The sequence below is a fragment of the Perca flavescens genome, chromosome 21 (assembly GCF_004354835.1).
Source record: "Perca flavescens isolate YP-PL-M2 chromosome 21, PFLA_1.0, whole genome shotgun sequence".
Taxonomy (NCBI): Eukaryota; Metazoa; Chordata; class Actinopteri; order Perciformes; family Percidae; genus Perca; species Perca flavescens.
This window is the reverse complement of record NC_041351.1, coordinates 9,166,126-9,185,351: the sequence shown is the minus strand read 5'-3', so window position 1 is coordinate 9,185,351 and position 19,226 is coordinate 9,166,126. Positions and strand designations below refer to the sequence as shown.

The following is a 19,226-nucleotide window of genomic DNA, read 5'->3' as shown; positions in this document are numbered from 1 at the left end:
GCAGGGTTGGCCTCTTTACCGTTCCCGCTGACTCTTCACAGCTCTAACTAAGCCACACTGGCTTCAACATCATGGCTCCTCATGTGTGTATGTGTTTGCAGAATATGTGGATCTCAGTTCAGATTTACATGTTTTTTTTTGGCGGATTCTGTTTTCAAGAGAATGGATAAACAGAACCGTACTGATTGCTATTCATCAATATATGGACTGAAGGGATCAAAGGATTGCTTACTTGCATCCTCAGAAGTCAAAGCTCATTTTAGAGCTGATTTAATAATAAAAAATATCAGGTTGTGCTGAAATCAATAAAAAACTCCAGAGAACATTTTACAAAGAAAAGTCACTTGCAAACACATGTAGATGCACTCTTTTTTTTGTGAATGCATGTGGTGTATAACCCCCCCACCCCACCCATGTGAAGAGTCATCCGATGTCCATGTGAAAGCAGTAATGCTGCTAATTGTCCTTATCCTATTGACTTAATCAGGAACCCTGCAGCACTCACAGCACGCCTCGTCTCAAGTTTGTGTGACTCAAGGTCGAGACAACACAACATTCTTATTTCACTGTCGAATCACATCTCTAAAATCCTTTATTTGTTTATACAATCAACATAAGCGCTTCTCCTACACAGACACATAAAGCAAAAAAAAAAAAAAAAAAAAAAATGGAAAAAATGTACATGGATTTGAATAAAAGATTTAGCTTAATTACATTATACATGTTTTTTAAAAAAGTTACATTTTGTCATTTCTACACTATGTACAAAGACAGCAACCCAGTTGTTAGAATATACATACATGTGTGTCAATATACAGATACTGAATGCACAAAGGAAACACCAAAGAGGATCTGAGATTACAGTACAGGGGTCAGGAGCCAAGATTTAGCTGCCAAATTCAGTCATCCTCCACAGGTTTGGTGTTGGCCCTGCCTCTCTACAGGGCTCACATCCCAGTTCCCATGCCTCGCTCTTCGACCGTGTGCCGGAACATTCACGCATAATTCATACCGATTCATTCAATTCATAATTTTACTCCATCTCAGGAGCTTATCCAGTCTTCATCGGGGGACTGGAGTATAAAAAGAGCTGAGTGGGGCGGTTAATTTGTTTGCATTGTTTATATACAGTATCAGCTACGAGCCAAAGTACTATAGACAGGTCAACAAAAATAAAACACTGCGTTTCTTGGGCTGTAAATATCTTCCATCTGCACCATCATGCAACCACCATCCCCGCCAAACTATCTGACAACAATACAATGGAAAGAAATTACGTATTTACTTGTGATTGCAAAACATCTGCCATTTATCAATACATAACACATTTAATTGACTCATCATTTTTGAAAAGATCCAACCCCACCGAGTGTCTCTTCACAAAGTTGGACAGTTGGAAGCCTGAGATGGATTGGTTTGGTTGGGGATTACCAAAATGAAAAACCATCACATAACTCGTCCTACACATTATCTCTCTCTCTATGTATGAATATACCGTTTATAATTATTTATGCAAGGAGTCCATTTGAAAGGAGTCCATTTAAAAGGAGTTCAAACCCAAATATGTGTTTGTGTGTGTGTGGTAGTGTCTACATGATAAATGTTGGTAGAAAAAAACGTAGCAATCTCACACGTCCCCCCCTTCCCCTCCTTTTCAGGTGGGAGTGATGTCAGTTTTTTGCAGGAGGGGTTAGCTCAGCTGACTGTGGCGACCGCTGCCTCGCCCCCCTCCTCCACCTTTGTGCCTTTGCCCATGGACTTCATCGTGGCCATGATGTCGGTGAACGTCTCCTTCACAGTCTTCTCCAGGATCCAGCCCTCGCTCTCACTCTCCGGGTCCTCCGGGTTAGCCAGGGTGGACAGGGAGCTGTTGACGTACTGCAGGCCGATGGTCACAGCAACCTGCAACGGACGGGCACACATATCAGAAAAAGGTTTTGTTTGCAACAATAACACTCCAGGACTCACAAAATGAGTAACTGCTGATGTCATAATAAGACAAAATGAATTGCATCAGATAGGTGGAAAAATAACATAGTTTAACTGCATTTAAATTGATCAAATGTTGCTTGACTTAGGAAACATACTGTCATCAAGATAATAGTAGATACAAATCTGTAATATTATTATCAATATAACGGATGAAAGTTTGGAACAAGAGCTGCGACGATTAGTCGATTATTAGATCTGCAGAATATGAATTGGAAACTATTTGGATAATCGATCTATCGGTTCATACCCTTTTCATACACAAATGTCAAACTTGTTCCAGCTTTACAAATGTGAGAATTTGCTACAAAACAAGACATTTAATGATATCTGCAGCTTGAACTGTAGGGATTTTCACTATTTTCTGAGGTCTGTAGACCAAACAATGAATCCATAAACCCAGAACATAATCAGCACATTAATTAATGCAGTTGTAGCTCTATATCGATTATCCTTAATCGTAGAAATTGTTTCTTCTGTTACATAACGCAAAGAGACAGCATAAATTAGATGACAAAATTTACAGACAACAAAAAGGCAAATAAAGCAAAGGTTATGAGTTGTTGGTTTGATGTATATATAATATGTAAAATAAAAAAATAAAAACATAAACCCAGAACATTGTATTTATTTCTGTCCATGTGTGAAAGTGTGTATTGTAAGGGCAATGTGTGAAGAGGTGGAAATGTACTGTACATATTGATATTGTAGTAATCTACAGCCTAAAGGTTGAGTTGATCATTAGAAATGTCAAGAAGTAATTTAAGACTGTGACTTTAGATCAGATTGAGAGCTCAAGCTCCAGGAAGTGGGTCTGTCCTTGTCACCTCACGCAGATTAACCCATTACTCCACCTCTGAGCCCACTATCTGTGTCAGCATTGAGACCACTTGCATAACTACTCTTAAATCTGAGATTCCTCCGACTGTGCATCTGATCAGCTTCCAGGGTGTCGCCGAAATCCAAGTGTTCAGAGCAAGGGGTTGTCTGCTGGATTTCTGGGCCAGAGGTGATATCTAAATGGTGCTGTGTACTGTCTGCTTGAGGTGATACAGGGTCTCAGTGACTTTTACTGACTTCACGGATTTATCTGTACATGTTTGTCGCTTTTCCGTGTAATGGCGCTCAGATTCTTGGACATTAACACAAACAACAACAACAACAACAACAACAACAGATGTTGGCAATGGAGGCTCAAGGGAGATTTGACAAGAGGCAAGGTGCCATTTGGCTGCTGAAGGATTACAATTTGGGTAGAAAGTAGCAGGTAAGATGCTGTAAGTAAGCTGCATGTACGTACATGCCAAAGGTGGCGCAGGGTAACCTGACAGTAGGCAAAGAGGATAGAGTTGTTTGGGAAGATGCAGCAAGTGTAGATGGAGGGGGCAGAGTGTGGAAAGGAGGGAAGAGGAAAGGAGGGAGGTGATGGATGACAGACGTGCCAACTGGTTCAAGGCCTTGCATGTTTACAGGCTCCACCTCACGGTTTGCTGCTAGGCCATCACAGTCCTCAACTGACTTCTTTGGCCTCTCTGAATTTATTAGAAAATAGCTAAACAATTGATTCTGCTGTAAAGCTTCTGTTTTTATGCCAGAAGGCTGTTTTCACTTTCATCTGCTGAAGGAGGAAAGTTTCTCTGTGTTCACATTAAATCTGACTTTAAGGTGTGTACTTACAATCATGAAACCAATCGTGGTCCAATATGAAACTTACTCAAGAGTCATGAGGGAACTTTAACCTCCAGCACAGCTGAGTGACATTTCACTGCAGCATCCAGCAGGTGAGCTTCCTTATGCCAAAATCCCATCATATAAACATATTACTTAAAGCAGAGTATATCCATGTGTATCATATGTCTTAACACATACCCTATAAGGGTAACATTTCATAGTAAAGTGATGGTAAAGCCCTGTTTCAGTGGGAGACGGTCCTGGATGGTTCCATAGAAAAGCTCAGTTAGTCCTCATCCTTAAAGCCTTGTTTCTTTTCTCTTTGGTTTGAAAACACATCCGAAAAGCATACATTTCACCTTTTTTGTTTGTTTTGGAGTATAGAATGGGCTCATTGTTGCCCCTTGTGGCCGATGGGGTAAAGTAACACCCGCTACAACTCTAGCTGCGGCCGACTAGTCAAATAATTACATCCTATCAAATTTCCTAACCACTTTTCCTAAACCTTAATGGAAAACATCATGATGGCAGTAATGAGCCCATTACGGCTTGTCACATGATAATGAGGCAGAGAAGACGGCGCATTAGAAATTTTGTTTTTGCTGACACAAGTGACACAAATCCAAGATTCATGCTTTATCATAAGTGCATTCAAATTAAATTTTTTGGTTTTACAACAAAAAATATTTTAAAGGGCGAAGACTCACTATGTTGGTTTGTCAAATGCACATCTGGTTAATTTCCGCTTGCATTAAACTTAAGCAGGATTATATCCCACACAGTGGATCAGCAGTACACAACGAGGCTAAGTGATGGTGTAGGTAATCTACCGAAACTTAACATGATGGAGTAAACATCATTTTTGACGTAAGTTTATACATCAACAGGGAATATTTGTGTTGATGCATCGCTGGCCCTGACCTCCAGTATAGTGACCAGCAGCACCAGGGCTCCGATGGTATTCATCAGGCCTCCATAGTAGGACAGCATGGCGTCCCGGCAGCCATGCTTCCACACGTTGAGCTCCTCCGTGTAGTGGTCGTAGCTGTAGTGGGCAGTGTTGTTGGTCATCTGGTTCTGGATGCAGGGTCTGGGGGAGCTGGGGTTACAGCAGCTGAACGGGACCCCATCCATCAGATACTGGCCGTCCACGTTGCTCCCAAGGCGGCTAAGAGGATGAGGCAAAGTGTCACGTTAATGCCATGTTATGATGGGCTGGAGGTGAAAGTGAGGGGAGATTAAAGGTTAGGAACTACATTTGTAGTATGTGTGGGCTAAAATTACTTGAACTACTAGCTATGACTTTTCTTCTACCAAAATAACTATAAGGTGTGACGTTTTCTTGTCACACATTGTGCATTTTTTCTTTTCAGTTACAATTTAATTGAATAAAATTCTGCTTATAAGCATAGGAAGAAAGTCTTTGAGGCTATAGTTACAATATTATGCAATACAACAGCACACATTATTGCCAACTCTTCTTACCATATCGGTAACAGAGGCTAAGCATAAATCAACATTTAACCCTTCACAAACTCAGCATTATTGCAGAGTTGTGGTTTTTATTGCGCTAATAGTTTATTTCACTTTTTTCATTGTGTGGAGCTTAAACAACACGGTCACTACTTTTACTTAAAGGGCTCGACCCAAATCCTGTCAACTGTGATTGATGGTAGTAGGTCAATGGAAAGACACTAATGATTGGATCACTAAGACTTGAGAAGGCCAGATTTGGTTTAGTGATTCATAGGAACACCAATCAAGCCTAAAATAATGTCCCAGATAACACTTTTGGTCCATACTACAGAACATATATGCAATACTACACTATAAAGGATAAGTATACGTTCTGGATACTAATGACGGAAATTATGAACTAGAAAGATTGCTGTACTGATATTTAATAAAGATTACTGTCCTGTAATGGCATCACAAGTTTTCACCAATCACCTCTCTACGTTAGGCCTACTCTCCAGTATCATTGTAATCAGACAGCCAGTGTCCATACTGATTTTAAAATCCCGACTTCATATTGTGTTATTGTGCAGTGCTGTTCCTGGAGTGTTGCCAGATTCTTTCCTGATTGAACAGGACACTGATTCTTAAAAAGGGCACGGACGCTGTAATCCTTCAGATTAAACGCTAACTATGTGCCAATGCGCAAAATTGTCCTCTTCACAACCGTCACTCACAAACCCAACTGTTACTTGTTGCCCAAAAATCAGTGCAGATATGAGCAGGTTGTCACAAAGAGGCCACATATCACTAGACAGGAACAATGTACCTTTAATCTTGCTCGTGCCTTTTTGACCTTGTGTATCTTTTTCTGTACCTAATCACCTCCTCAAGTCCCTCCTCCATTACTTTATCCATAAAACTGCTTGTAACCTCTTCCACCCTCGCTGCGCCCGATGCCACTTCCCTGTTGCTGTCACCATTTCTGTGATGATAATCCTGAGTGGATGAAAGTGAATAATACACCTGCTCTGACCTACCTTCATCTCAAATCCACTTATACTGAACTCTTACTTTGTATAGACCACCCCTACAGCCCTCCACCTTGATACACTGAGGCTCATCTCTTGTAATCATTTCACGGTCACGTCACACATTAATGATAACTTTTTTTTTTTTTTTTTTTTTTTTTTAAAAGGTTATCACGAGGGATTTAGTTCCGTCACTTACTCTTTGACTTCCTTTGCCCCGAAGTCCAGGTAGCGGTTGCTAACCCACTGAATCTCAAACCAATCTCTGTAGTTGTCATTTCCGCAGCAACGGAACTCCATCTGCATCAGGTCCAGGGTCCTCTTCATGTAGCAGCGTCCCGGTGTGTCCGTGTCCTTGTAGTACTTCATGCCGTTCTTCAGCCCCTCAGCCAGGGTGAACTGCAGAGGAATCCTCATCAAGAAACACAGCAGGGCCGTCATGAACAGTAGGCCGTTGAACACCATGCATGACACCAAGAAGCTCTTCAACATGGACTTCCACTTTACAAACTTGTTAGGGTCTAGTGAGTCGTAGCAGATTTTGCCTCCAAAGGCGTTAATAGCGCAGGCTATTAGACCCATTAATATAAGCAGGTTGGGCAAGAAGTGGCTCTCTTTGTTGTCCATAAGTTCTGAGCGCTTTCGCAGCTCGATCTTAAAGAACAGGCCCATGCTGAAGACCAGCACGCCGGCCATTACAGCGAACCAGTACATGAACCAGACCGTCTGAGCGAGCTTTACTCGCTTCTTCAGGTCAAACTTGACCGACATCAAAACCATTGTTCAACCTGGGATGTGTCCTTGCCTGTGAAAAAGAGAGTCGAATAATAATCTAGAACAGCAGGAGCTTCAAGGTGTTCTTGAATGTGCGATCCGTCTCTTTGCTATCAAGGTCTCCTCGGCTGGTCCAACGGGACAGGAGAATCAGCTCAGCCTGTAATCCATCCCACGACAACACAGCAGAGATGAAGCACCCAGGAGGACCTGGGAGTAGCACAGGATTGTTATTTCTTCAAAGCTATCTCCTCTCCCATTGTGACAAAAACTTAAAATTTCATAATGCTTTTACCCCCCAAAGTTTTACCGGTTTTTCTTCCTTTACACACAGGTGAGGCTAATCGTGATGTTCCGTTCTCCTGGAGAAGTTGAGGATTGCCGAGGATCCTCATGATTAAACTCAAAGTTGCAGTACGTCATGCTAAGCCCCTGTAAGCAGCCTGATCCCATTTGCAGAAATCCCTCTACACAAGATGAGCCTAAATGTAAGCCTCTGCCAGGGGCAATAATTGGTTTGAGCGTGCACGTGGTCATGGTTGCCTTGATCGAACACCCCAGGAGCTGTAATGGCATCAGCTGGAGCCTGACAAAGACCATGGATATGAAAGTGGAGCTAATAATGGAACATACTCATTCACAGCTAGGGGTTCACAAGTTCAACACAAACCGGATGTCTTCACAGTGGAGCAAATTCATGTAGGCTGTGCTACTCAAGCTCCAGTAACCTATTCACAGAGACAAAAGAGCTTTCAGGCTCACACATCAACCCCCCTATTATGACTAAATATATGCTGCACAAAACGGAGATCCATTGGATGGTTAAAACACATGGTAACACATCATTAAATATGCACCTTTAAGACACCTGTAGTAAATGTAATCTTACAACCTAATAAATTCATTCAAGTGCTCTCTATTATCTTATTGTCACTTGCTATCTTGGCAGTTGGAATCAACACTGTTTGTGACCAACACGAGCCAAATGCTATTAAGAGTACTGAATGCTAAGCCTCCTCTTTCATCTATTAATTCTCTTAATGTTTCAATAACTGCATTTGTGTCTTTTTAAAATCATGTTTGTTGATATTTGTCCTCAATTAAGAAGTTTCCTCTGTATTGTACATACTACGATGTCCTAAGTGTCAATCTAGAACCAACCCTCAACACTTTCTTGTAGGGCTGGGCGATATGGAGAAAACCAAATATCACGATATTCTTGACCAAATACATCGATGTCGATATTGCAGGGTTGACAAATGGTGCTTTAACAAAATATTTTCCCCAATGAGATTTCAGATAAATAATGTCGACTAAATGGAAAAAAGTGGATAAAAAAAGTGGGTAAAGGCAAATAAATAAAACCCTGCTAGGACAGTCTAGTAAGTTCAGAAAATTACATCAATTTACTTTAATGCACCCTTTAAATAGTTGTTTTGTTTTCTTAATGTCATGCTTTGCCTCGTCTCAGTCTATTTTTAATCGTAAGTCACCTTTTAAGTGTGTGAGGGAGCGTTACTATAAATGCTAAATAGGGAGGGTTAAAGTGAAAATATTACGTTTACTTTTTTGTAGCGTCATTAAAAATTTTATGAAGTGCATTCTGGATCTGCTTCATATTCATTTGTGTTTTGTAAGTGGGCTGGGTATATTTGGATGCAAACACTAGAAACAAACATGTTGTTGAGCAGGAAGCCTTTTATTTGTGTCTCATTTCCATTCCAGTACATTTTATTACAAAGAACAGATTAGACTGAGTTGTGTTCTGTAAGATCAGACCACCACTAAAGCATTCAAGTGCAATTGAGGGTCAGGGGTCAGCAGATTAATACAACATTGTTAGTTAGTTGCAGCTATATGCTAACTACACTCAGTGCCAGTTTGTTAGGTACACCTAGCCATGCAGTCTAATCCAACATTCCTGCAATAAATCCTACATTTATGAAGTTTATGTTTGCATTATACAGAGATAACTACAAACAAAAACTGCAAACATCTACCAATTTCTTAATACTTCCTTCCCAGTGTGATGTTTTTTTTTAAGATTAAGATTTTTTTTTTGGACAGGTGAGAGAGAGGGGGAAGACATGCAGGAAAACAGGTCAGAGTCGAACCCTGGACCTCTACGTCGAGGCATTAACATCTAAATATATGTGTGCCTGCTCTACCAACTGACCAACCCGGCCACGTGTGAAATTGTCTTTAACTGCTATTTTTAAGAGTTCTGCATTTTTCTGTTTAGTGTCAATTGTGCGCTAAGCGTGAGCAGAAGAATATAAGCCTGCAAATCTCCAAACCAGTTTAACTTGGGCAAAAGAGTGGATGCAACAAATCAGCTGAGATGTGATGTTCTTCTGTACCAAAGGTCCCACTGTGATTTGGTGGATTTTATTAATTTTTTTTTTTTTTATCTCAGTGCAGTTTTAAGCTTGTCATCCATACTACCCTTTTCTCCAGCTCTATGTATCAGGGCAACGCAATCAGTGGATGACATCTACCAACAACAACAGAAAAAAATAAACACAGTCACGGACTTAACAAAAAAAACCTAAAAAAAACTTAATTAAAACCACTGAGCTTTGTGAAATAACCTGGACAAAATAATATTTGTGTATTTGGGTTGAAAACATTTCATTTGATGGTTTGACTGACATGTTACTTTGGCAGATAAAAAGGTTTTAAAATGTTTAATTCTAGGGGTCCCAGTTGGTTTTCCGGTCTACTTCTGGAATGACAGTCCAGTTAGGGGAAGGTGTTCCTGCAGCGAGCCAGTTGAAGTCATCCACCTGGTTCCAGTTGTTTCTGTCCTGGTCTAAGCCAGCCACAGTAAAGTCCTCCTCTAGGGTGGGATAAGACCAGGAGAACGGGGCGAAGCTCACTCCACGACAGTCCTCTATGATGGCTCGGCTGGTGACGTGCAGATACACCTGTGTGTCCGTGGTGTTGTGAGTCCGCAGCTGCTGACAGGGGACAGCCAGAGTACTGTTTGTACAGTGATCAATGAACACTGAACTAGACACAGGCCCACACAGGATCTCACAGCTATCGATGTGTTTCAGGTGCAGCGTGCTGGGGGCACCAAACAGACGGACCTTGCAGTTAGTCAGGTGAGTCAACAGCACGTCTCGTTTCTGTATCTCCTCAGCTGTCTTTGTCAGACTCACATTGTCCATGTTGGAGAAGCTGCACTGCTCGGGCGCTGCAGCTCCATCCACCTTAGTGCTACCAGAATCTGCAGGTGTGCCGGCATCAGGTAAAGGTGTGGCTGACACTGGTGCAGAGACTGGATCTGTTGCTTTAGTGCGAGCTCGAAAGCCAAACTTCTTCTTGGGCAGGGCCTCCTCTCGGATCTCAGTGAGGGAGGTTTGGAGTTTCTGGAGAGCGGCCTGGGCTTGTCTCAGGTCGTACTGCTTCAGAAACAACATGCTGTCATTAAGAAACTTCTGCAGCTGGACCGTTTTGGCCGTCGCCTCCTCCAGTGTTCGAGTCACCGCAGCCCGGTCAGCTCCGGAGCAACTGGACAGCAGCTCCTCGATGGACGCCCGCTCTTTGTTGAAAGTGGTGTAGAAGTACTCGCCCTTTTCCTCCGCGACGGACTGGCTCTCTTTCGCTTCCTTCCTCCGCTCAGCATCCTCCACCCTCGCCTGGTGCCTCTTCTGTAGTCGCTCTTGTAACTTGTCTGCGCCGCTTTCGCCGGCAAAGCCAGTTTCCTGGCTAACTTCAGCCACCACGTCCATGTTGTTGTTGCACTGTCAGTTCGTTGTTGCGGAAGTGATAACGTCACACACTTTCTTCTTCGTGACTGTTGTAGGCCAAAGTTAAAAGGTGCTTACTGCCACCTATTGTATCGGACATGTCATGGCAGTGAATCACCTGGACAATGATTGTAAATAAACAAAAAAAAAAAAAAAATCAAACAAAACCTAAAATCTATTTATGTTGTAGTAACATGCCTTCAACCAACCAACATATAATACTTAATCAAAATGTATCTGGCAATTGTTGGTTAATGTGCCTGTCTAAAATGTTTTATTATTATTTATTTATAGTTTATTTATATGGACAGATTGAATGTAGACAAAATGAAACAGCTATCTGATGCAGGCATCATGGTGTTTATAGCGAATGCAATACATTTTATGAAACTAAGAGATTAGAACAGTAAGAAGCAAGATACAATAAAACACACATTGAAAGCTTGCAGATTAGGTAGTTCAAATCTTTAAAGTCGTTTACAAAAACAGGTAGGAAATGAAAAGAGGAGAGATCGGTACAAAATGTATATGTAATTTTTGTATTTTTAAAATTCAATTTTAGATAGATTCTATCCCTCTATCTTTCTTATGTCCTTTTTATAGTTTTTTGTTTGTTTATATTTTTCCTGGTTTTGTGTATATCTGGACAAGTGTGTTATGTGTATTTTGCTTAACAGCAGAAGCCAATTGAAAATCAAATAAAAAACCTTACCCTGTCTCCACAAAATAGAAAATTAGCATTTCCCTTCATCCTTGACATGCACTCAGTAACCTTTTTAAGCTATCTCTGTTTATAATACTTGTTAAAACCTGCCATTATTACAGTATGACATGCTACATTTTATATTTATTTATATTTGATATTTATATACAATTTTTAGTTTCATATCAGAAGGTAAAAACTAAAATAGCACATATTAATATAATTTTAAGCAAACTCTTCATAACACAATCACAAAATTGATTACTTTAAAAGGCTATTTTTTAATTATCGTCCAAGTATAAAATATGTAAATTAGTGGGTAACTAGGCCCTTTCATATACAGTATGGTCATCATAGCCTACCTGAGAAACGTCAAGGTGTGGCACAAGCACACATCAGAGGCCCGCCCTCTACCGTTGGTAATAATTAATTCTAATAACATGTATCTGGTATTCATTAGGCCAGTGGTATTGCAATTCATAGTAATACAAAAAAAAAATGTGTTTAACAACTTGTCGTTGTTTTTATATTTCTTATTCAGATTTAGAGACTTGAATGCCACCGTTGTGGACTGATGATTTGGGTTGCCTTGTTCTGTGCACTACCCCAACAACCCGTGCGGTGATGGCGAGGAAACCCCGTTGACAAGGCACTGCTTTTTCATGACGGTGAGTTTCCCTTTGAGTGTATTATAATTTTGTGATAAAAATTTCAAGGAAAAAACACACACAACCTCCTTCCTCCCTTCCTTCAGGGAGGGAAGAGAGTTTGAGCGGAGAGAAAAATCTATCCGAGACAGAACAGGGACAGTGCGAAAAATATATGAGTGGGAGAGGGAGAAGGAGGAGGAGGAGAAGGAGGGGGGAGCAAATTAAAAGTTGCCAAATGGAGATATTGGGTTTCAAGAGGAGTGAGACAGGAGTAAAGGGTTTGCCTCTTTGAGTCGTCTTTATGTTGTGCAAATCGCGATAAATATGTATGGCTCGACACGGTTTAGTCCTCTGGCATTTTCGACGGATTCCACCCGACGTTTCCAAAATAGGCGTCGTCGACATCGCAGCTAGCTTACCAGAACAGGCCGGTGTTTATCGTTAAAATGTTGCGTAGCGTCCAGCCCGGAGAGCTACCCGACCAGAACACGGGCTGGTACAGAATCCCCCGATTGAAACGCGTCCGTTCGGTATATCGAGACAAATGTGACGTTTTTCATGCTGGCAGATGAGCCATATAGAGGACAAATGAAAGCCTCCCCAACAGAGAAAGAAAGATCACGTCAGCGACGGGCGTTTTGTGCTGCTTGAATGCGATTATCATTCTGTCGATTCAGTCTATTTTTGGAAATAAAACTTGCAAGCTGTACATTAGCTGGCTTAAACCAACCATACGGCTCCATACAGTAGCAGGACTACAGCAGGGACCAACGTTAGCTTGCTCTACGCCGAGGCATGCATGCTACGGCGGATTTCGGAGACATGAATTTGAGCTCAAACATACACACATTCCTAGAAAAGATGGTTTTATTTTAACAACCCTGATCAATATTGTCGCCAAACGTGCAAATAGTGCTTTTGAGCTACATTAAACGCTCATTTCTGTCAGAATAGGCATGCTTTATGCTTTAGTTTACTTTTTATTTAGTGGAATATAAAGTGCTCAACTGTTGACGTTCACGTTGGTAACATGTTGGTATTAACATTTGCATTTTTGGTTTGATTCTTTTGGATTATTGAGAGAAAGGATTGGGGTGTTATTGATTATTTTGCATATAAACCGCCCGCATTTGGAGCTTTGTTGTGTAATAAACTTATTACTTTGTTAATCGTTTGGATTACGTTTTTTGTTTGGAAAGGTCGACATTACTTCCTCACAATTTACAAAGCATTGATTGTCCACTTTTGAAGGACCGAGTAGCCTCACTGCCTGTGGTAGCACTGACGACAAAATGTCGTCTATTTGGTGTGGGTATTAAAAAAAAAAAAAAAAAGACAATATTCGGTAATATAATGAGCGTTTAGCAGGTTTCTTGGTATTAAAAGTCACAGTGCAGTAAGTTTTAAAAAGCCTATTTTGTACAGCAGCCCAGTCGTTCTTTGTTCTCCTTGAACTAAAGATGGAGGCTGAACGTGGCTCTGTTGTAAAGACAGCCTATGTCATGGTAACAGCCATTTTGTAGCATTGCAGCTACGTTTTGCACTTACCCAGGAACACAGCCTACGTTTCTCCAGGACTTCAACACAGTACAACGCAACCTATGATTGAAAGAGCATTTATATTTCAAATCCTGGATTAATTGACTATAGGAATTTTGAATTTCTGACATATTCCCTCACCATGTTTTCCACATTGCTTAAAACAACTATTACGATAGACAAAGTCAATTGATAGGTATCCAAACCCTCATAACCCGTTACTCTGTTGGATCAAATTAGTACTCATGGGTGTAGTTTGGTCCCCTTTTTATAATGTAGCACCAAGATAGCTGCACACTGTTGCTGGCTGACATAATATAAAGCCAACACCTCTTACTAGAAATTCAAACAACCATTCAAGGTATAAAGGAAGCAGGGTGGAGTTATTTACACTCGATTGGCCATTTTCAGTCTGGGCAGACCACCAATGTGGGACAGCAGAGGAGGGTAATGGGTGGGAGTTTGTGTGTCAGAGACAAACATCTGTAGGAGGGGATGAAGGCCATCCTGCCCTTAACTTACTCTCATAGCACTGAATAACATATCTGTCCGCCTCTTTCTCCCCCTCCCCCATTTCACACACTCATCTCTTTCATTATCTCACCTACATTACTCTCCAACACTCCCACGCCCTCTATTTCACATGTTTATTTTATTTTCGCCATATTACTAAATGCAGTTTCTCACCCTGCAGCCCAGGAAGCAAAGGGTGTTAAATGACTGAATTCATGCTTCCTGCTGGAAATCTGTGAGTGAGATGTACTTACTACTAACATAATGCTACATATGCTAAGGCTTTACAGCTCATACACTACTACTTCAGTTAAAAAGTGATCAATTGGGGTTCATTGTCATGATTAATGAAGCCATTGCTCAATGCAAATTTAAACATGAATAACTACTAAAATTCACACCAGCCATACCATCTCCTCACTTGCTACATTCTATCCCCCCGTACTCTTTCAGGTGTCATGGATGATGAGGACGATCGCCATCTTCTGGATATTTTAGGGTAAAAAACCCTTTATAAAACTGGCATTTATGTTATTGACATACCATCACTTTATGAATGGATGCACTGACATTTATCTTCACCATGCAATTCACAGTGTGGCCACACATTTTTACACTTGTCCTTAAGTTTTGCTCAAGTATCTGCAAACTTATTTTTTCATCTTGTGTTGAATTAGATAAAGTTACTAATCCAATGTCCAATCCAAAGTATTTTCTGTCACTCTACTCCAGGACCAGTTAAGCCATTTTTAAACCATACATAAGTGAAAAGAAACTTATGTTAAAATCTGTTCTGCACCCTTTTCAGAGATGTGGACGCATTGAATGACTATCTCCATGGCAGCAACAGCAAGTCTGTTAGTATCTCTTTCAGTATTTACAGTCATACCTTGCCAAGTGTTTCTGAATAGATACTTCATTTTAATGCATAACAAATCCACTAAAGCTCTTTTAAACTGCCTCTTTTGTTTCTGCAGATTGAGGAGGATGATGTAACAAATGCAGCTTATGGGTCGGATGGATCCTTCTTTTCTAGTGACACGGTGAGTGTACCTGTGATTACCTTGATCCAACAAAACAAACTACATGATACAAATGATATTATAAAAAGTTCATGGAATAGTTCCCTGTTTTGTATAGGTGATAAAAAAAAAAGCATCACGGGTGTTATGAGATAGACCTAGAGTGAAGGCAGTCTTATACACGGTTCACATGCAAACTGTTTTTTTTTCTCCACTTTCTGCTCACTTTCTCTAAATGCTTCATTTAGGTTGGCTCCAACTCTGGCCTCAAGGATGGCTCTTCAACAATGGGTGAATTCTGTGAGGATTCAACAGGGGCAGGCCTCCAGCTCTCCAGCACCCTTTCATTTATCGAGGATGAATTGGGGTCTGGGAACTCCCCTGGAGGGGTGGATTTCGGGGGAGAGGACCAGCCCTTTGACATACTACAGAAGTCTCTCATGGAGGCCGACATCACGGAGCAGACATTGGCCCAGGAGGCCTTGCTAGACTCGCAGCCCGCTCCCACTTTGGTGCAGGCTCCTGTGTCCTTCCCCTCCCAGCTGGTCTCTGGGGGTTATGGAGGGGGAGTGGGTGTGGTAACACCGGCGACAGCTGCGTTCCCCACAGGTCAATTCCTGCAAGGGGTGTCCCAGCTGCCCAATGGCTCCGCCCAGCACATCCAGGTGTTGGGCTCCTTTGGGGCAGGTGGTGGTGTGATGACTCTGAGCAGCTTGGAGAGAACTTCTCAACTTGTGCTGAGGCCGGGTACGCCTGTAGCTGCAGCGGGTGCCGCTACAGGGGGGCAGGTGTTTGCCCCTAACCAAGGGCAGGTAGGCCAAGTTGGCTTACCGTTCAAAAACATCCCCCTTCAAAACATCATCATCCAGAGAGGCCCGGGAGGGACCCAGACTCTTGTCAGACCTATCCAGCCTAAACCCCTTCAAGCTGGGACTCAGACTGTCTACAGCCTTGGTCTTCAGGCCACTCCCACCACCATGGCTAATGTAGTTAACGCTAACACTGCTTCTCCTGGGGGACAGTACACAGCCAATGGCTCCATTGTAGTGCAGTCGCCCCTGGAGCAGCAGCAAGCACAGGCCCAGACAAATATACCACAGGGACAGTTCTTGCTGCCCAGCTCTTTGGCACTCACTCCAGCTAGCACTATCCACAATGGCCCCGCTGACCCCAACTCAAATGCCCTAATTAGCAGTCAAAACGCAGTGCAGATTGTTGCGGGGCAGAACTTCACTGCACCACCAGGAGGCCAGCTAATTTTTAATCAGGGAGCAGTCAGTAGGAGTCAGGTTGGAGGGGTTGTGACTCAAACATGGACCGGAGTTTCTTGTGCGAACCCTGTGCAGACATCGTGCGCTCCTGGGCGTCTGACTCTCGTTGGCCCAGCGGCGGCAGGGATCGGCGGTCAAAGCCAAGTGTCGTCCAGCCCCGTTCAGCGCCTTCTAGTGACTCAAACTCAGAATTGCACTTCTCTGTCCCCTTTAGCTGGTACTGTGACGCAGGAACAAGACTACAGACAGGTATAATCACAAGTTGCTGGTAGCATTTCATTCATTTTCACCCGTTTCCTTTTTCCTGAAAACTGTTATCTGACATCTTTTTCATTACACTTTTTCAGAATTCTTCATCACCTGCCCTAAAACAGGCACAGCTCAGCGGCATCCATGGTAACAAAGACTGATAAAAATGTTTTTTCAATGTATGACGTATTTAAATGTAGTCTGTCACATTAAATAAGATTGCCTTGTTGTCTGCATGATCTCCCTTTAGCCATGACAACCATGACTCAAAATTCAAAACTGAACTCTCAGGTATATCACTCATCCTACACCCTATTTTTTTTGCACTCATGTATATGGTGTGTATTTAAGTTGGATTACGCTGATAGGGTAAATAAGCTACTAAAATGTACACATTCTCTTTATAGGTCAGTGCTCAGAAGAGACCTGCCCTTCCACCACTTACAAGAGGAGAAATGTGAGGAAAAAAAAGAGTTTTTGTGTATCATTAAAGGTCCCATGACATGGTGTTCTTTGGATGCTCTTATATAGACCTTAGTGGTCCCCTAATACTGTATCTGAAGTCTCTTTCCCCAAATTCAGCCTTTGTACAGAATTACAGCCACTAGAGCCAGTCCCATAATGAGCTTTCCTTAGGACGTGCCATTTCTGTGTCTGTAGCTATTGAGGAGGAGAGGGGGGGCAAGGTGGAGGGTGGGGGTGTGGCCTTGACAAACTGCCACTTTGCTTGGTTTAAAGCCATGATGTCTCTCTCTCATGGGTGAGCCAAATTCTCTGGGCGGGCAAAGCAGAGAAAGGGGAGGTAACCTTGCTCCTTATGACCTCATAAGGAGAAGATTCCAGATCGGCCCATCTGAGCTTTCATTTTCTCAAAAGGCAGAGCAGGATACCCAGGGCTCGGTTTACACCTATCACCATTTATAGCCACTGGGGAACCATAGGCAGGCTGGGGGAACTCATATTAATGTTAAAAAACATCATAAAGTGAAATTTTCATGCCATGGTACCTTTTAAGATATATTTCTTCATACGTCAAATACTGTCTTGTGTTTGTCATTTGGCCATTGAAAGAGCTGGTCTCTTTTTCCTGTCATTCCTGTAGGATTTTACAACAGCTGAGGAAGGATCATACTCGAGTTCAGACCCTAGATCCGCGTCGATTCAGTTCAATCGATGATGCACTGCAAAGACTCCTCCCGTACCACGTGTTCCAGGGGGCTCCACCCAGCCAGGAGGAGTTCTCACAAGGTACAGTCTTAAATTGATTAGCTTTACCCTAAATCTGCAGGCAGGGCAGAAAACTGCATCCCTGAAGTATAGCACGTTAATGCATGTACCTGCAAAAGTAAAATTTAGTTTGCAGAATACTTGTAAATCTTTTTTTTTTTTTTTTTTCTTTTTACAGTTGATGAAGAATTTGAGGTAGTTGCAACTCAAGTGCTAAAGAGGACCCATGCCATGGTGAACAAATACAGACGGCTACTGTTGGTGGAAGCTGAGGTAGGCGCACACATGAGCAAATACTTTTATACACACGTTTCATGTCATGACATGCACCGGGCTAACGGATTGCCTCTCCCTTCCCTGCAGCGTTCCAGTCCGTCATCAGAAATGGTGATGATTGACAGGACCTTCAACCAAGAGGAGCGCGGCAACTTGACACAAGACAAACGCATGGTACTAGTGGATCCAGGTAAATAAAATAAAAAAGGAATAGTAAAGCAAATCATTTTCTCACAGAGGTTTTATTTAACTCTCCCTCTCTTCTTCTGTTTTTTTTTTTTTTTTTGAAGACACCTTCTTGGAAGACTTCTGCTGTGGGATGAAATCGAAACTTTTCCAAGATCCCTTCCCCTCTCAGTCGTCGTCCAAGTCAGACAGAGGCTCTACGGAGCCGCCGTACAGGACAGACTCCAAGCCCGGGTATGGGGACCCGGGAGGGGGTGGAGCTGTAGTACCAGGTGCGGCAGATAGACTCCACCCTTCACTCTTAGAAAACAAGAGTGTCCTGGAACTGAAGAGATCCCAGCAACACTACGGGCCCAGCAGCGGCAGCAACAACGGCCTCATCGCTGCCAACAGTTTTCCCCAAGGTAACCCCTCACCTTTGACAGCAACGTCAAGAGGACAGACACACTACCAGGTGTCTCACCCGCTGTCCTCTCAACCGATCCAGCCCCAGTACCCCCCTCAGCTCACCTCGCCCCCTCACACCGACACAGACTCTGCTCTAGAGGCGGCAGTCAACAGCATCTTGGAATGTTAAGACTGATGTCATCCCCAATGTATGGTTTTGACTTCTTTTGTTGTGCGTACGTTTTTTGTTGTTGTTGTCCCACTCTCCTGTTGTAATATTTGTTGTATTCCCCCGCAACCCTGTGTGAAGAGAGGTTGACTCGTCTTTCAGGTCTATTATCTTTGTGATACTATCTCCGGCCATGTAGCATGTATTTAGTTTGTTTTGGTTTACTTTTGGGGGGGCTTTGAGGCATCAAGGTGCCAGGTGAACGCAGGCTCTTAAAATGACCCATAAAGAACCGGGAATGTGTGCAATGCAATGTACGCACGGGCGGAAAATGTTCTTGTTCTGTTTACTTCAACATT

The 19,226-nt window shown here is 42.4% G+C and overlaps 3 protein-coding genes across 6 annotated transcripts; 1 reads left to right on the top strand and 2 right to left on the bottom strand.

The window, feature by feature from the left end:
* Positions 1-754: 754 nt before the first annotated feature.
* Positions 755-13,627, bottom strand: prph2a (peripherin 2a (retinal degeneration, slow)). Its single transcript, XM_028566993.1, has 4 exons — positions 13,577-13,627; positions 6,346-6,951; positions 4,582-4,828; positions 755-1,902 (listed from the first exon to the last, which is right to left on the bottom strand). The coding sequence occupies exons 2-4, from the start codon at positions 6,924-6,926 to the stop codon at positions 1,696-1,698; spliced, it is 1,035 nt and encodes a 344-aa protein (XP_028422794.1). The 5' UTR covers positions 6,927-6,951; positions 13,577-13,627; the 3' UTR covers positions 755-1,695.
* Positions 8,599-13,635, bottom strand: tbcc (tubulin folding cofactor C). 2 transcript variants are annotated; one of them, XM_028566991.1, is made up of 2 exons: positions 13,577-13,635; positions 8,599-10,793 (listed from the first exon to the last, which is right to left on the bottom strand). In XM_028566991.1, exon 2 carries the CDS (start codon positions 10,655-10,657, stop codon positions 9,614-9,616), a length of 1,044 nt encoding a protein of 347 aa, XP_028422792.1. In that variant the 5' UTR covers positions 10,658-10,793; positions 13,577-13,635; the 3' UTR covers positions 8,599-9,613. The 2 variants fall into 2 exon arrangements, with proteins under 2 accessions (XP_028422792.1, XP_028422793.1); XM_028566992.1 differs by having other exon boundaries at positions 8,599-10,759; positions 13,577-13,609.
* bicral (BICRA like chromatin remodeling complex associated protein) lies at positions 11,749-18,993 on the top strand. Of its 3 annotated transcripts, XM_028566987.1 has the most exons (14): positions 11,749-11,797; positions 11,920-12,046; positions 14,262-14,315; positions 14,534-14,579; positions 14,889-14,937; positions 15,058-15,123; positions 15,351-16,622; positions 16,721-16,769; positions 16,873-16,913; positions 17,030-17,079; positions 17,725-17,870; positions 18,028-18,122; positions 18,213-18,315; positions 18,416-18,993. In XM_028566987.1, the coding sequence occupies exons 4-14, from the start codon at positions 14,539-14,541 to the stop codon at positions 18,886-18,888; spliced, it is 2,385 nt and encodes a 794-aa protein (XP_028422788.1). In that variant the 5' UTR covers positions 11,749-11,797; positions 11,920-12,046; positions 14,262-14,315; positions 14,534-14,538; the 3' UTR covers positions 18,889-18,993. The 3 variants fall into 3 exon arrangements, with proteins under 3 accessions (XP_028422788.1, XP_028422789.1, XP_028422790.1); XM_028566988.1 differs by lacking the exon at positions 11,749-11,797 and having other exon boundaries at positions 11,829-12,046; XM_028566989.1 differs by lacking the exons at positions 11,749-11,797; positions 11,920-12,046 and having other exon boundaries at positions 12,082-14,315.
* The last annotated feature ends 233 nt before the right edge of the window (positions 18,994-19,226 follow it).

Coding starts and splice junctions, on each gene's coding strand:
- prph2a (XM_028566993.1), bottom strand. CDS start 6,926: ATGGTTTTGATGTCGGTCAAGTTTGACCTGAAGAAGCGAGTAAAGCTC. Junction 4,829..6,345: donor GGGGCAAAGGAAGTCAAAGA/GTAAGTGACGGA, acceptor TCATCCTCTTAG/CCGCCTTGGGAGCAACGTGG. Junction 1,903..4,581: donor TGCTGGTCACTATACTGGAG/GTCAGGGCCAGC, acceptor CGTCCGTTGCAG/GTTGCTGTGACCATCGGCCT.
- tbcc (XM_028566991.1), bottom strand. CDS start 10,657: ATGGACGTGGTGGCTGAAGTTAGCCAGGAAACTGGCTTTGCCGGCGAA.
- bicral (XM_028566987.1), top strand. CDS start 14,539: ATGGATGATGAGGACGATCGCCATCTTCTGGATATTTTAGG. Junction 16,770..16,872: donor ACAGCTCAGCGGCATCCATG/GTAACAAAGACT, acceptor ATCTCCCTTTAG/CCATGACAACCATGACTCAA. Junction 17,080..17,724: donor CCACTTACAAGAGGAGAAAT/GTGAGGAAAAAA, acceptor TCATTCCTGTAG/GATTTTACAACAGCTGAGGA.